Genomic DNA, 17,586 nt, shown 5'->3' with positions numbered 1-17,586 from the left:
TTTCAATGTATTGGCTAATGTAGTGACATGTTGTGAGCTTGTAGAGCTGCTACTGTATGTATTTGAAAGAAAAAAAAGATTCATGACTAGATAAAATATGACGAAGATGTGTGTGCATTTTTGTTGACGAGACTAATGAACATTTTAGTCAATAATAATGATGAGGCATTTTTATTTCTAATAAATGATGAAAAGGCTAGTTGTATTGTTATTATCCATAATTTGAATCTTCAAACTGAGATATATTTTATGATAATGGCCTACTGCAGTGGTTCCCAAACCTTTTCATGTCAAGGACCCCCAAATTGACACTAATTAGCCCTGCGGAGTGCGGACCCCCATTTGAAAAGATATGCCAGGGACTCTCATAAGAGAAGATTCTTACGGCTCTAGCAGTGATTCTCAAACCGTTTATTTTCGAGTACCCACAGTTTGACATGCATTAGGCTACACTGAGCCCCCATTTAATGACATTTCTATCTCTGAGACCCCCAATTTATATTGTAAAATCAATGTTAATTTAACTCTGAGAGTGTACAAATGGGTCCATTTGGTTCCATTTGTACACTCTCAGACCCACAAGGGTCCATTTGGTTTCTAACTATCATTTAGCTTGGGATCCCCTGGAACTCCCTCAAGGACCCCTTGGAACTTTTGGAACCACTGGCCTACTGTTCAATCATCATAAAATATATAATTATTTAAGATATGATTGTAATACGGACGGTCAAAAAATAAATATTTTATTTTTGACTAAAACTGGACTAAAACCTTTTTAGTTTTCGTCGACTATACTGACTAAAACTGACTAAAACCCTTTTGCATTTGGAAATGACTAAAATGTGACTAAAACTAATAAGAATTTCGTCAAAAAGACTAAGACTGACTAAAACAAAAAAATGCCTGCCAAAAACAACACTGCACTCTGCCAATAATATGCGTACACATTTTCTACTTAGATCTTTTTTGAGTGGTGCAACCACTCCAAGGAACAGCAATGTCCGTGTCTGCCTGTGTTGTTCATGTGTTGGTTAATGAGCACCAGTATGAGTACCAGTAGGGGCGCTGTTGTGCCAGAAACGGAGAGAGAGAGACAGTTGCACTGTTGCCTGCTAATGAGTGAGAGAGGGGGGGGGGGGGGGGTAGAGAGAGGGGAGTTGCACCACTCGGTTCACACGGGTGTGATTTTTTTCAAAAAGTGAATTTGACCAATCTACAAGCTCACAATGTGTTGCATCGCATTGTGTTATCTGTCTGTCTGTTTGTTTGACTGCCTGTCTGCCTGTCTTCCTGACTGTCTGCCTGTCTTCCTGACTGTCTGTCTCTCCAGATGAGTGTGATGATGAAGATGATCCAGAGTATAACTTCTTGGCCGATGTGGATGAACCTGATAAAGAAGATTACAGGGACGACAAGGCTGTTAGGATCAGCAGTTAGTAAAACGCACGCACGCACGCACACACACACACACACACACACACACACACACACACACACACACACACACACAGAGAGAATATAACTGAAATATTGCCTCTCTCCCCTGCAGAGAAGGAAGTGAACGAGTTGATGGAAGAATTGTTTGAAACGGTAAGAATCTATATTTACTTTACGCTGTAAGGCAATCTAGTTTGATTTAATTGAATGTGTTCTAATCTAATGTAAATCTAATGTAAATCTTATGTCATTATGATGTGATTTAATGTAATTAATTATAACTTGTCACTGGATGCTGATTGAGCTATAATCGCTTAGTTTTTATGTACGTGCGCGTTCATGTGTGTAGTTAAAGGAGGATCTTGCTGGTCAGGACGTTGATGATGAAGATGAGGAAGAAGCTCAGGAACAGACGGAGGAGCCGGTCCGAGAGCCCCGCACCGTGAAGGACAAACTGGCACTGCTCAGGAGACAACAGAGCCAGGGCTGCACAGAGGCCACGCCCCCTGGCCTTGCCCCGCCCACTGCCCTGCCCGCTGCCCCGCCTCCTGAACCCTTCACACTGACGCTGAGCAACACACAGAAGGCTACGCTACAGCAGCAAATGCAACAGGTTAACACACACATAGACGCACACAGTCACACACACACGCACGTGTGTCACACACACGCGTCACACACAAACACAGACATTTTAGTTCTTCCGCGAATTACAATTATTTTTTACAAGGAAACAAATATAACAGGGTTGACAGTTCATGGGATACACATGGCACCTTCTCCTCCACACAGACAAACTGTAAGAGTCGAAACAGAGCAGTATTTGGCAATTTGTTTGGCTTTGCTCTTTGTCATGCCAGCTATTGTTAGGCCACTCATGGTCAGTTTATGTACATGGCCCAGGCTTCCAGTTCCGGTTTGTTAACATTTCCAAATAATGGTTGGTACTTAAAATGTTTATCTTGGAATGCCTGGTCCATGTACAAATCAAAGACACAGCCTAGCTCCAGAATCAGGAACAACATGAGGTGTATTTGGGATGTTAGAAAATACATTGCGTGCACAACTAAACCAATCTGGTAACACTATTGAATGTTTATACATTGCTGCACTGGATGGCACATATTTTCGAACTGCATCAGACAACAATATGGTCGTGGCGAGAACTTTACACATTTTTGTATGCACTACATCCATTTGTTATGTGTGCGATGGATTCTAGGTGAATCATGATGGTTTATTTATACAGAGTGGAGTATGTATGTCGGGATACCAGATCAACAGATTGAACTTGGTTGGTAATACTTACAGTCTAGCTTTGATGGTGAATTTTAAAACATCCTCCCCAATAACAGCATTTTTGTACATCAAATGTGAAACAGAGTGATCAGCTGAATCAACACAGGCCAACTTTCCCTGCAGTCAAGTCCATGCCAATGTTGTTTGGCTTCAGTCTGTTTTGTACTAAGCAGAACCCTTCTAGACGTTTCTTCCTGTAGTCCAATGTCCCCTCCCTGGTGGGTGAGGGTAGCCTCCACTACCACACTGGAGTCTGTAAGAGATGTGCACATTTCTTTCTTTTTTTTATTTTTAGCTAGACTCCTGTCCGATGGCAGAGGTCGTTGAGATCTGGCCAATCAGACCAGACCCCAAAGCCATTGGCTTGTGGGTACTGTCCAGTCTTTCCTCCTAAAGCCCAGGAAGTTATTCTGGTCTGCAGCAGCCAGTGGGACCTTCCTCCTGTGCAGGTCCAGTAGGAGCGATGCCCTCCTATGTGCCATTCATTGCCATGAATGGCCAGCCGCCAGTTTTGAGTGTTTGTGCAAACACAAACATTGAATGCCATAGACAATGAATGGCCATTTTTCAGTGTTTGTGTAAACACAAACATTGAAGACAAAAGTAAGGACGTAAATTGGCATTGGCCAGAATGAGAGCACCCCTCACTTCACACGGGTGTAATTTTGTTCACATACAAGAAAGACACTGTGCCAAACCTGTTGCACCGCAAAGGTTTCTATCCCGTGGACTAGTCCACACGGCAGGCAAGCACTTTACCAATGCAGACTGCACCACCTAAGCACCCATCAAGTTTGGGACGTGAGCCAATTTCCAGGTCACATATAGGCTATAGGAAGAAGTTGGCAGACATTCTCTGCAGTCTCTCATCAGGAGATGAAGTTTGTCTGCGGGAGAATGCTCTCCGCCCGGTGGTCGGCGGGGTTGGCCGACGCCTCGTAGTTGCAGATGGTTACCTGGTGCCGGTGGGCCTCCGAGTACGTCCCCCTCAGCCCGATGTAGTAGACTCGTGTGGTCTCCTCGCCGAAGTTCGCCGATATGTGGATGGCGAGGTGGTGGACGTCCGAGAAGCGCGAGATCTTGGTGGGGTACTCCAGCTCGGCCAGGGGGTCCCGGTTGAGGCGGAATACCTGCTCGGGCTCGCGCTCCGCTGCGTCGTCAAACGACATCGCCGGCACGTTCTTGTAGAGGCGCACCTCAGCCGCGTGCGAGCCGTCGTCCTCGCCCGACACCACGATGCCCTTGAGCTTCACGCTGCCCGTGAACGGCACGTTGAACAGTAGCTCGTGATCGGCGTCGCTCTGGACGAAGAGCTGGCGGTCGGCGCGCTGGTCCCACGGCTTGAACACCGTGCGGCCGGCGCCGTCGCGGCTCTCGTTCAGGCACTGCAGGCGCTCCACGTCGATGCGCCGCCACAGGCCAAACTCCACGCCGCGCTCCGCCGGCTCGTGGGCGCCGTCGCACGACGAGCCGCAGGTGTGTCCGTCCCCCCCGTGACCGTGACCCGACATTCCTCAGGATTAATATGTACGGTTAGTGTGAACGCTTTGGTTAGAGTATGGTGCAAAACGGCTGGAATTATTTGAACGTCTGACCTGTTTTTTTTGTCCTTGTTCTTGGATTCCGTGTCTATTCCTATATCCTTTTCCTGTAAACCAATGATGGAGGTACTCCTTTATAATTGTAAACCTGAGAAGTGACAAAGTCATTTGAAGAAGTTGTCGAGCTGTTTTCAATATGTGATGTCAGTCGTCTATGACATGTCTGTGATGCAACTGTTCCAAATATGGCCACGGTTTTCCCATCACAACCTACACCTACTGACATTGCACAACATTGTTTTCAGCAATGAAGCCTCGGAATGGTTTCATAATTGGTTGTCTAATATAGGCATCAATTGTGACCAGATTTGACTGAGAGACTGCCATCGCGCAAATTCCAGCTTTTCACCAGAGAAAAACTTTTTATTTTCTTTCTTTTTTTTCAAAATGAGTTAATAGCACAGGCAGACTCTTCACATACTAGAGCATGTCTGACTATAAGTGTTAGAGCTGAAATCAATGTAAATATGAAATAAATGCTTAAACATGTAGATAGGTGTAATATTAGTTAGAGACCACAGAAGTGAACCTTTCAAGCCTGTTTTATCAACTACGGTAGCTGTTTTCTGCAAGACATTACTCTATAAGCCATATCTCCAACCAATATGTCAATTTGAAGCTATGACTCCCTGCTTTCATATGACATGAAAAAACTAAAATTCAAAAAAGAAAAAATCCAATGGCAGTCCCTCAGTCAAATTTGGTCACAATTTGTGAAGTCCGGGACCACTCAATCTAGGTTCTGGCCAGTCTCAGTGGGTGTCCCACAGGGCTCAGTCTTAGGCCCTGTCCTTTTTTACTGTATAGATACTTTAATAATATCTCTACACCTAATGACTGTCACGTCCATCTTTATGCTAATGACACGGTCATTATTGTGAATGAAGAAAGAAGTCTGCACACAGGCTCTTCTCCAGTGGTGTTTTGTTTTATTTAAAACACCATTAGTTAAGGCACACAAACGTTGTGTGGGGTTGGGCCATGCACCCAGCAAACTAGGCCTGTCAAAAAAAATCGATTCGAGTTAGAATCGCGATTCTAATGCTGTCCGATTCAGAATCGATTCTCATTTTCCAAAAATCGATTTTTTTATATACTAATGTATTGTTCTGGTATTGAGTGACTTTTGTACTGGTTCAAATTTGTTTCTTACTTGTTCTTACTCTTGGATTTAACCTTTGTGTGTTTAAATCATTCAGTTGATAAAACCTTTACAATTATACAAGATTTTTACTAAATGTACTCTGCTTTCATGCCAGAAGACTGGAGTAGATCATGCTAAAATTCTATTTAATTGTTTTTAATAAAATAAAATAAACTGCTTTAGAATCGAAAAAAATCTTTTTTGAATCAAGAATCGGAAAAATCGAAAAGATCGTTTTTGAATCGAATCGTCACCCCAAGAATCGGAATCGAATCGTGGGACACCTAAAGATTCGCAGCCCTACAGCAAACCCAACCCAGTAGTCACTTTGAGTGGCACCACACAAAGCCACGGGTGAACATGTACTGTATGTCGGACTCGGACATTACTATTACTGACCCTACCCCAAACCTAACCCTAACTGCAAGGTGCAAGCACGACGCAACGCATGTGGGTGAACAGTTACTGTATGTTGGACATTACTATTACTGACTCTACCCCAAACCTAACCCTAACTGCAAGGTGCAACCACGACGCAACACATGTGGGTGAACAGTTACTGTATGTCGGACATTACTATTACTGACTCTACCCCAAACCTAACCCTAACTGCAAGGTGCAACCACAACGCATGTCGGACCAAAGCAAACTTTACTTTATTCGCAAAACAAAAGTTGTTTGCGGTGGACACAAAATTAATGGCATGAGCAGGATTCGAACCCAGGAGGTACGGATTGAAAGTCTATTGCCTAACGATTCCAGCAGCCATGCTGGCTGCTGGAAATGCCTTTCCAGAGTTTACTACATTATAACATGCCCAACTCATGTAAAAGAAAAGGAAAAACCCGCCCAGTAGGGGAGGGGTTTGGGATACCACCACCCCGTGGCAAAGTGAGTTTAACGTTGTTTAACTGCATTAAATCAAATGCAATCAGATTGGATTTGTCTTTTTGGATGTATGAGCTGTCAAGGCCAGGAAGTAGTTTTTTGCCACTCAGAGTCAGTAGGCGTCCCCGCATAACTTCCTGGTATGATGATGATGCCACGCACATAAACTCTATTCTCTGAATGCATCGTCTGTCCTCGTCTGGCCAATCACAGTTGAGTATTGTTTCTGTGTTTTGTTGTCTCCATGCAGCATGTCCAGTTGTTGACCCAGATCCTCCTGCTGACCAGTCCAATCAGCTCACTGCAAACTGAGACTGACACTACTACACACTTCCTGGTAACACACACACACACACGCACACGCACACACACACACACACACACACACACACACACACTGAACCCCTAATGTGCTGGTTGGTTACTTGCATGGTTTCCGCCGCCATGAATGTCTGTGTGAATGTAATGCACAATCTATGTAAAGCGCCTTGGATAAAATGCCCTATATAAAAGCACCATTTACCCCACACACACACACACACACACACACACACAGAGAATAGGATAGAATATTGCATCAAAGCCCTACTCCATCATACAAGAATGCCACACAAAAATAGTGAGGATGGTCGATCTACAAGCTCACAAGGCCTAGCATAGCGAAGCCATTTGCACTACTTTAAATCGTGTGTGTGTGTAATGTTTACATATGCATGTAGTAAAATGAATAATCATCAATTCTCTGTGTGTGTGTGCGCGTGTGTGTGTGTGTGTGTGTGTGTGTGTGTGTGTGCGCGCGCGTACGTGACATGACATGCACATCAGTATGAGCTGGACGTGTTGGCTCATGGGTCAGAGCTAGTGCATCAGAGGTGCAGTTCCTTCAGGTCCGCCAACCTGCAGGGGGCGATGGCGCTCATCGAAGAGATGAGAAGGCAACCAATCACCTACAAGCCGCGGTACAGCCCAATGGATGCACAAGGACGCAGTGAGACACCTGTCTGTCTGTCTGTCTGTCTGTCTGTAAATAATCAATCGGTCACTTAGGAGAAGGAGGGAGACATAAAATAGAAAGCTCTTTAACCAGCAAGTGGCAGTGTGCGGGTCTCCCTCCTTCTCCTAAGTGTCTGCTGCTTTGTTGCCGACGCACCTGCGTCAATTAGTAAGTCGAGTGTGCGGAAGTCTTTCCTCAAGAGCTTCAATATGGCTTCTAAATCCAGTCAACAGGGCCTGCAGTAGGCTATGCACTGGAAAGATGTGCGAACAGTATCCAACTCAATCAACTTACGACCGACCGTCCCGACAGACTACGGTTATTAGTATTACTGCCATTACCTGCTGGGTGGGTGAATCATGTAACTTTCCCGACGTTAAGCAGTGTAGTTGTTCAACACTGGTGGGCCGTGAGCATATTGCAAATGGGGCCCCAGATAATTGGCAAAACATAATTGGCCAGACTGTTGCCTCCCACAATTTTCAAATGCTTCCGGTCATACAGTCTGGAGCACGGAAACTGTGTTGATAATAAAGCCAAAGTGAAGCTTCCCTCCCACTTCTAGTTTCTAGTTGCGTAAATTGATCCTAATATAAATAGAAATCATCTAAGCATATATAGCTTACTGCTTATCAGAAATGACACGATTGGATACTATTAATGGGAGATTAATCGGCACATCGGTATTGTCCGATTTGAGTTGTTTTTAGATTAATCAGCATCGGTTCGATTAATCAATCAGACCGATTAATTAATCAACCCAAATAATCGGTCAGTCTTTACAGCTAAACAAGCCCAAAGTAACAGCTTGAACAGATCTACAAGCTCACAATATTAAATATAAAGGTATTTAACCCATTCTGGGCGGGAACCCCTTTTGGTGTCTTACCCCCTCAGGCCGGGAACCCATATTTGGGTTCTGTACAGTATGTACAGTATTCAAAAATTACAAAAAAATGATGCTGCTATATACATATTTGAAGTTTTTCAGAAAACTTAGGTCAGGCTTTAGAATCGGCCGTAGGCCTAAATGGGTTAAGTTAAATCTGTCTTGCCTAAGCCTGCAGTGCAGATACCCTGTTACATGTATTTTTCAGAATGGACAAAATTATTATAATTTTTCAATACAGAATGAGATCATATCGACAATGGTAATATCGGTTATCGGCCATAACAGCAATTAATTATATTGGATATCGATATCGCCCAAAATGTCTCATCGGCACATCCCTAGATGCGGAGCCTGCATAGCTAGTTCAGCTCACCTACCTGGTCAGGTGACTAGTCACATGCACTCTTTACCTGATCAGAGCGGCTATTTAACCCATTCTGAACGGGAACCCATTTTGGTGTTTAGCATCATGTTATGCTTTAGCTATTGAAAAATATAAAATATATTTTTGAAAAATCGAAGAACGACTGACATTTCTAGAATCTGATCTCAGGTCAGAATGGGTTAATCAGACCAGTGTGTGTCCAGTGGAAAACCTTGTATGAATCTGATCTCAGGTCAGAATGGGTTAAACGTCTCTGCCTACCTGCTCATTCCTGGCTTCTCTCCTGCTGTGCTGACGTGCGTCACTGCTGCTGTCTCCCTGCCTCGCTTGCTGCTAACCTGCTGCTCATGAAGTTTTTGCCACCGCCTCCCCAGCATCCACCTGTAGGCTCTGTTTCTAGATCCCCCTGCCTGGGGGGGTCTAACTAAAATGTTAATGTTACAGGGAATGAATAGGGACAGAGCCCTGACGCCAATCTGCTTCATATATCTATGCTCAATTATGCTCAATAAATATATACCCGTATTCTAAATTAGTTCTAAGAGTTGTCTGACTGAAATGGAAATGAAAAAATAAATTTATATTTGAAAATGCATTTTCGTGAACGGAAATGACAAACAGATGACATCGTCCTGCCTCGAATTTCGGGAGGTGTATTTCCAGACTTTATTCAGTAGCATTCGGAGATTGTGGTATAGTTGTCTGGCTACACGGAATCTTCAAGAACAGATTCTCAACATTGAAAGCTTGCCGCCTGATGTATGTGGAAAAGGACTTTTTAAAACACTGTGTGTGTGTGTGTGTGTGTGTGTGTGTGTGTGTGTGTGTGTGTGTGTGTGTGTGCGTGTGTGTGTGTGTGTGTGCACGTGTGCAGTGCGTTGCTATCCAGTGATGCCGGCGGAGCTAGCCTGGCTCTTTGCGACGCGCAGCGTGTTCATGTACCCTGAGCTGCTGCCATGCTGGAGCCTGGACCCTAAACACTACTGCCCCCGCAGGAACAACAACTTCACTGCAGCCGAGGACTGGTGAGACCTAGGCCTGTCACGATTAGGATAGGACCTGATCGCCTGATTGCAATAATTGAGATAATTATGTAAATTACATGACTCATAATTGTTCCCATTCATCTTTGTGTATTAATCTGTTGAAAAATGTTTGAACATTTTCAGACAGTTAAAAAGCCGATCTCCACAAGCTCACAAACTCTAGGGTTGGGATCGTTTAAGATTTTAACGATTATGATTCCCTCTAAACGGTCCGATTCCAAATATCAGATAGTCTACCTAGCAGCTCTGACAAGCACTTGGAATCATAGTCAATACATTTAGTTACTCAATACTCTGAGGGGTTCCAACCCCCAGTTTGGGAACCACATGCCCTGGTTTAGGTTAATGTAGCGTGGCATATGATGCTTGTGTGTGTGTGTGTGTGTCAGTCTGATAGTGTTGGGGTTAAGGGACATGGAGCGGTGTGATGACCCCATCGCGCTGGTCAGTCAGTTTGTTTTGAGGAAGACCACTCCTCAGATCCAATCAAGAATCAAGCAGTGCTGTCGCCGTAGTGTCCCCGATAACAAAGTCAAGGTAACACACACACACACACACACACACACACACACACAAGCACATACAGTACACATGTTTGTATGGGTATTCACGTGACATCATCATCATACCCAGAAGTTATGCAGGATCGCCTACTAAGTGGCAAACAAAGTACTTTCTGGTCTTGACAGCCCATACATCCAAACAGAAAAGTCCTATCTGATTGCATTAAACAACATTAAACTTACTTACGATTTGCCATTCACTTTATGCATGCGCATACCCTCTTTACTTGACCTACTTGAGGACCTCCAAATGATAGAACGGCATTGAAAATTGCTGAACAATAGCCGGAAAATAGCAACTCGCAACACGTGCTTGTGATCTTGTAGATCGGCAATTATTCAGTGTATGACATAACGTTGCATAACTAGTATAACATTGGGGAAAACAACTTGTGTCTTTCTTTTTTTATAATAGTTTGTAATGATAATAATTAAATTCCTGAATTACTTTCAATTGTTATAACAATTTATAAACTGAGGTGCAGTGGCATTCCGGAAATTGGTGAAAATAAGTGTGTGTTATAGAGCACCGAAGTCCTGACGTCACTGTCGGAAGAGGGCGTCAGTCCCCAGGTTCATGTATTTTTTATTTGCATTGAAATCCCCATAGGGGGATTTTAGATCTCTTCATATAAGAACTGCGTTTGAAAAATAAACCGATCACCCCGGCCTTTTCACTCATATGGATATGAAGCATCGACTGAAGGTGGAAATGTACAAATATACCCAAAGAGTAACAAAATAAGCGTTAGAAACGAGTCAAACAACCCAGAGACTACATTTCCGGGTAGGCGGGTGGCTGCATCTGCACAACAGAAATTGAATGTTAATTACGTTTATTTTTAATTTAATTGTATTGATATTTAATGTTTCGTGGTTAGTACGAGTTGAGTCACCACCAGCTGAGCTTACGTCAACGAGGAATCTCAGGAACGCAATGTGTTGCTGGGCGTGACATATATTAGCAGCAACATTGCCTTCATATGTAGTTTCAAGGCTTTTGCGGCCACATTAATTCAATTTTCTCCAGAAACTGGCTGCATCAAATATGAATGGACATCATTAACGACGCACAGCCACCCCCCTGACAGAAAGGCCGAGATGATCGGTTTATTTTTCAAACACAGTTCTTATATGAAGCGATCTAAAATCCCCCTATGGGGATTTCAATGCAATTAAAAAATACATGAACCTGTGTACTGGCACCCTCTACTGAAAGTGACGTCAGACTTCGGTGCTCTATAGGCCCACCAGGAGGAGGCCTTTTGAAAATTGCCGATCTACAGTGTCATAAGGTGCCCACAGTACAGCACTTCCAAAAATCATGAAAACTTTTGTTTTTAAATGTTGAACATTCTGACACATGGGGGAATACAGTCAAAGCCTTTTCACATGGGGGTCTGTGTGTGTGTGTGTGTGTGTGTGTGTGTGTGTGTGTGTGTGTGTGTGTGTGTGTGTGTGTGTGTGTGTGTGTGTGTGTGTGTGTGTGTGTGTGTGTGTGTGTGTGTGTGTGTGTGTGTGTGTGTGTGTGTGTGTGTATATCGTCTAGATGTACCGTCGCCACGGTGTGGTGGGTTCGATGCCGTTAGCATGTGGCAGAGTGAAGCCTGCAGATCAACGCCCCCCTCTGGAGAAAGACGTCAACACATTACCTCACTGGCTGACTGTAACAACACCTTCTATTATTCTATTTTTGAGGGGCGCTAGCCCCTCCTATATACAGCTTTTGTCCACACACGTCTCATATTTGCCATCGACAATGAAACGAGAAATTAGGTCAAATGTCCGCCAAATATGACGTACATTTGTGGCAACACAAACATTAAATGCCATTGACAATGACGGGAAATTTGACGTCATATGTAGACGAGCAAATCGGCTAACCAATCACATAATTCAGTTGTTCATGATGATGTATGATGATAAGAGTGCCCCTCACTTCACATGGCTGTGATTTTTATTCTACTATTTGATTCTATTGATGTAGTTAGATAAGGATATCTATTCATATTATATGAATTATATTATATACATACAATTATATATATATATATATATATATGTACATTTTATTTATGGAGCACCTTTCGAAACAATGTTACAAAGTGCTGTACAACAAGGTAAAACAATCATGTTAAAACAAGGGCATGAAACAAACAATAGAAGGTAAAACATTGAGATGCAAATGGTGCAAAGCAATAACCAATGGCTGAATAGGATTGTTATATATCAACAAAACAATTCTAATTGTTTGTATTATGAAGTAAATTGATTAGTCTGAATAACCATTAACCATATTAAACTTTGTTGTTGTGCATGTGTTGTAAGCTTGTAGATGTTCTCTACGTTTGCGTTACACTGTAGTACTATAAAGTAGTGCATTAATCTATAGGAAATAAAATCACATTTTTTTTTAATATCAATGTTTGTTTGATTAAATACATATTTTCTGTCTTTTTTCTTTTTTCTGCTAATGATCAGTGGAGTATTCCATTCATCCACGAGTCACTCAAACACCATGCCGACGGCGGTGGCACTCCCATAAGCGCCGCTCGCGGAGCCCGTCGGAAGCGCCCGTGTCAGCGGGCACTGATGAGGTCATCGAAGGGGCAGAGCCTGAGCGGCAGCGGTACTAGTCTGTGCTACCCGTCCCGCCTCCCCCCGGACATGGACTTCCGGCGGATCGGTTTTGTGGCCATGGAAACGCCCCTTCCCTCCATACCGCCTCCCTCCTCCTCCTCCCCTCCCTCCATCCCTCCACCTGTCTCACTCTCCATCCCTCCACCTGTCTCACTCTCCATCCCTCCACCTGTCTCACTCTCCATCCCTCCACCTGTCTCACTCTCCATCCCTCCACCTGTCTCACTCTCCTTCCCTCAACCTGTCTCACTCTCCATCCCTCCACCTGTCTCACTCTCCTTCCCTCAACCTGTCTCACTCTCCAAACCTCCACCTGTCCCACTCTCCATCCCTCTACCTGTCTCACTCTCCATCCCTCCACCTGTCTCACTCTCCATCCCTCCACCTGTCTCACCCACCATCCCTCCACCTGTCTCACCCTCCGTCTTCCCTCTGTCCTCTTCGCCCCGCTCCCCGTGTAGCCCCGCCCCCGGCTGTCGGACTCTCCCGTCGGCGGGCGCCTCGGGACTTGTCTTCTCCTCTGCATCCCCTCCTCCCCCGCCGGCCGTGATGCTGTCGTCTATCGGTCAGAGATATGGAACCTTCGCCAGGTTGGGACGGTTGCCCGGGAGACCTCCTCGTCACACGACGCAGTCTGGCGGAGGGAGGAGAGAGGAGAGAGGAGATGAGGAGGAGAGAGCAAGGGACGAGAGAGGAGGTGAAAAAGGAGATGGCGAGAGAGGAGGTGAGGAAATAGGAGACGAGGAGCTAGGCAATAAGGAGAGAGGAGATGAGGAGCTAGGCGATGAGGAGAGAGGAGATGAGGAGCTAGAAGAGGATGACTGGACACACCTGGAGTTACCTTTCCGCCTGGTTCTGTCAGACTCCTCACCGTCACACGCAGGAAGTGTCGCTCCCGACGACGACCTCGGTGACCCCGAGGAGAAAGTGGTGAGACTACTTAACACACTAGATGTACAGCAATTAAGAAACAGTGTCATGCTCCCCGCCATGGCTGTAGATGAGCCTTTTGGCTCTTCAAAATAAGGGTGAAACGGGGGAATTACAGCGAATTACTTAATGAATCCTGGCGGCATAGTGGTGAATAGTCTCTGGGCTATTTTGTCAAATCAAAGGTTAAAGCCGTGATTGGTTGGCTGTATGTAGCAGTAACAGCAGTGATTGGTTGGCTGTATGTAGCAGTAACAGCAGGAACATACAGTACGCCAGCTTAATTAATTAATTAACCTCTTATTGCCAAGGTTTTCTCTCTTTCAACCCTTATTTTGAAGAGCAAAATGCCAGTAACCGTATGTTACAATAATGGTGTGTGTGTGTGTGTTGTCTTGACCGATGCTGATCTCTCGCTGGGTGCAGAAAGAAACCTGACCACGACTATTACTATCGGCCGTTGAATAAAGCTTGTTTTGACCAGAAACGCAACCCCGGGCGCCGAATTGGAGATCCAAGCGATTGAAAGCAGCACATTGATGATTGAACACACGTAGATGCACACACAATCTAACATGGCACGTTCCAGTGTCACACTCGCCACCAGTGACACACTCCATGTTAATGTGAGTAGGCTATCGACTCGTTCGGATCAAAACATGTATAAAACATCAATTTACGAAATTTCGGCCATACAAAACTTTAATTCGTAATTTACGAGTTTGGCGCTTTATGTGTTAATTATTTAGGAAACACAGCACACTGTGTTGCACAAATCACTGATTGGGACGGCCAAACAAAAAAACTTCAGTTGTGACATTTGTCTTTGCTTCAATTCCTGTGTGTGTGTGTGTGTGTGTGTGCAGGGCAGCCTGTGGTGTGATCAAAGTGAGGATCAGAGAGAGACCGACGTTTTAGCCTTCGCTCAGGATTATACCAACAGAGTAAGAACCTGCCTATCTGTCGGTCTTATCCGTCTGTCTTCCTGTCTGTCTCTCTTTGTAAAGCAAAACATTGAACTGTGTGCTGAGAGTTAACAGTCAAAATGTTCGATCTTATTGCATGCATTTATATATATATATATAAGGTCCTTTCAGACAGGGAGCCTGTGATGCGCGGGACGCGTAGCGTGAAATAAAAATAAGCTCACCACAATCCAAGTCTAGTCACCTGAAACAAGCAATTAACTATTTTTTGGGGGGGAAAACGTTTAAATATTTTTGAAAACTTTAGTGTTTGTACCGTTTATTTTACATCACCATTACATCACGTAATCAACATGAGTTAGACTTTAATATTTTTGCGCCCCACACAGGTGTGATTTTTATATTGTGATTAATTACTTTAAAGTACAAAATCTGAATACTCCTTCTATCACTGATCTCTCTCTCTCTCTCCCTCCCCCTCTCTCTAGTTGTGTCAGTGTGTGTCGCTCGCCCCGGACAGAGCGGAGCGTTTGTTATGTGCGTTGGAGCAGTTTGAGCGTGATGGCGACTGGGCATGCCCAGTAGAGCTCTATGGCAGACTGGCGGCTATTTTGGACCGATGGCCTCAAGTCCTCCGAGACTACGCAGCCTTCCTCACGCCCACACAAGCTCAGGACTGTGGACTGGTACGTGTGTGTGCGCGCGCGCGTAATTACTATACATGTGAGGACCAAATGTCCCCACAACTATAGAAGAATTTCAGAAATTCCCTACCCACCACTGCGGAAGTGGTGGGTTCGAATCCACTGTGGTGCAACGGGCGTTGTTAAGCATCTACACAAACACAATCGGGGCATGTTTGGCGGAGTGAAGCTGGGCGGGACGGTCACTGCATGTATTCCTGCGTGCTCAGGGTTGGCACCTATCAGCAGGGAGGGAGGTGTGGTACGAAGGGGTGTTGCGCAGGGTTGCTCGCGTAAAGGGGATCTTCTTCTTGTATGTGGGTGACTGGTCTATTTGGCAGCCAAAATGTGTCTTCTCGTGTAAAGCGTTGATCAAAATTGAGAACGCAACAGGACTTTGGCCCCAAAATAATCAAAGTGCGAGACCCCAAAACAAAGTGCGAGACCCCAAATCAAAGTGCGAGACCCCAAATCAAAGTGCGAGACCCCAAAACAAAGTGCGAGACCTCAAAACAATCAAAGTGCGAGACCCCAAAACAAAGTGCGAGACCCCGAAAACAAAGTGCGAGACCCCAAAACAAAGTGCGAGACCCCAAAACAATCAAAGTGCGAGACCCCAAAACAATCAATGTGCGAGACCCCAAAACAAAGTGAAAGACCCCCCAAAAAAAAGCCCCCGCTGTTAATTTTCGCATTGTAAACAGCTGTGCCTCGTTATAAGCACACAAGTTTCTAACTTGCGGTCACAGTCGCGATACTTTTCAGTTGTGTGGTAGGCCTACTTTTATATGGATTTAACAGAAAGTTCTATCCAGACTATCCACAGTCCCATCTCCCAGTCACGGTGCTGGAACTGACACAGACGCGACCATAAGTGTTGCCAGTATAGCTCTATGGCAGAAACAAGCAACCTAGGTCTATACAAAATAAGCCAAAAAGAAGCAACACTGGTCCTTTCTTGCCAGTGTTGCCAAATCTGTTTATAAGCGATTTTGGGATTATTTTTGTATATTGAATTAGACAAAGTTTGAGCCACAAACACATTGCTCTCTCTCTTCTCCTTTTACATAAATTAAATAGGCCTATTCATGATTCTGCTTATAGAGAAGTAGCCGATGTTAGTTTGTTTTATGGAAACATTTTGTGTTGAATGTGCTAATTGCACAGAATTATTCAAGAGAGAGAAAATGCGCAAGCCATAAAATAATGAACATTGCACTCTATTCATACGTCATGTGGAAATAAGGCAAATAAAAAAGTAACATTAATGTTGTCATTTTATCAACCGACCACTGGCCCCTTGCCATTTTCATAATGTGGCCCACATGTTCAGCTATTTGAGTATAACTGGCCTTCCATATAAACGCTCCGGGGTCCAAGTCGATTTTGCATATTAACAGCCCGGGCTACCATTTGGAAAAATACGGTATATATATATACAACGGTATACAAACATCGGCTATATTGTGTTTTTTAACATCGGTATCGGCCAAGAATTTCCACATCGGTGCACCCCTACATCTATGTGTCTCGCATACGTTGGCGCAACTTAGAATGCGTTTCAGATGCGTTGTTGTTGGCACGGCACGTCTCATGCAGAAGTGTTGTTGGCTTGAGTCTGTCCTGCTGTTCTGCCGTTCGTCCTCTAGGTGGCGGAGCAGCGTCTGTTTGAACGCAGCAGGATGTTTCTAGGGCACCTGGAACAGAGCCTGGGCCTAGACTCCTCCCACTACCAGGAAGTGGTGTCTGTTCTGCAGGGAAGCTCTGCCCCCGACCCGTCTAACATCAGCAAGGTATTACTACTACTTTACTTCTATTAAATATATATATATATATATATATATATATATATATATATATATATATATATAAAAAGGTGCAAAATCAGTACAGCTGGAGAGTATACAAATGTATTAATGTAACCACATGTACCAGTAAGGCTAATTTGCACACTTTCAGTTTACGAGTTACAGACTTTGGACCACTGGTGGTCCAGGGCAATTCATAGTCCATAGTCCAGATATAGCATTATTTTATTGTGCTGTGGTTTCCATCAGAATCAAGGGAGTCTCATTTTAAAGTCGGTCATCTTCTCTTCCTCTTTCATTGCCTGGAACTAGTTCTCTACCGTGGTCATCAATAATTGTACTATTATTTT

General features: G+C 44.3%; 2 protein-coding genes across 2 annotated transcripts in view; one reads left to right on the top strand and one right to left on the bottom strand.

The window, feature by feature from the left end:
• gon4la (gon-4 like a) overlaps positions 1 to 17,586 on the top strand; it is a 32,891-nt gene that overhangs the window by 9,463 nt on the left and 5,842 nt on the right. The window contains exons 11-22 of the mRNA XM_080786900.1: positions 1,331 to 1,432; positions 1,550 to 1,590; positions 1,787 to 2,050; positions 6,620 to 6,706; positions 7,195 to 7,357; positions 9,515 to 9,665; positions 10,076 to 10,223; positions 11,799 to 11,915; positions 12,731 to 13,819; positions 14,686 to 14,763; positions 15,234 to 15,431; positions 17,078 to 17,221. Coding sequence (XP_080643026.1) covers positions 1,331 to 1,432; positions 1,550 to 1,590; positions 1,787 to 2,050; positions 6,620 to 6,706; positions 7,195 to 7,357; positions 9,515 to 9,665; positions 10,076 to 10,223; positions 11,799 to 11,915; positions 12,731 to 13,819; positions 14,686 to 14,763; positions 15,234 to 15,431; positions 17,078 to 17,221 — 2,582 coding nt within the window. The remainder of the gene's footprint in view (positions 1 to 1,330; positions 1,433 to 1,549; positions 1,591 to 1,786; positions 2,051 to 6,619; positions 6,707 to 7,194; positions 7,358 to 9,514; positions 9,666 to 10,075; positions 10,224 to 11,798; positions 11,916 to 12,730; positions 13,820 to 14,685; positions 14,764 to 15,233; positions 15,432 to 17,077; positions 17,222 to 17,586) is intronic.
• LOC308331461 (PITH domain-containing protein 1-like) lies at positions 3,606 to 4,247 on the bottom strand (the record flags this gene model as incomplete). The annotated part of the gene is made up of 1 exon (XM_080786905.1): positions 3,606 to 4,247. The coding sequence occupies one exon, from the start codon at positions 4,245 to 4,247 to the stop codon at positions 3,606 to 3,608; it is 642 nt and encodes a 213-aa protein (XP_080643031.1).

Source organism: Protomyctophum bolini, assembly GCF_963924005.1.
Source record: "Protomyctophum bolini genome assembly, chromosome: 17".
Classification (NCBI taxonomy): domain Eukaryota; kingdom Metazoa; phylum Chordata; class Actinopteri; order Myctophiformes; family Myctophidae; genus Protomyctophum; species Protomyctophum bolini.
The sequence above is the reverse complement of the archived record's forward strand: the minus strand, read 5'-3'. Positions and strand labels throughout refer to the sequence as shown.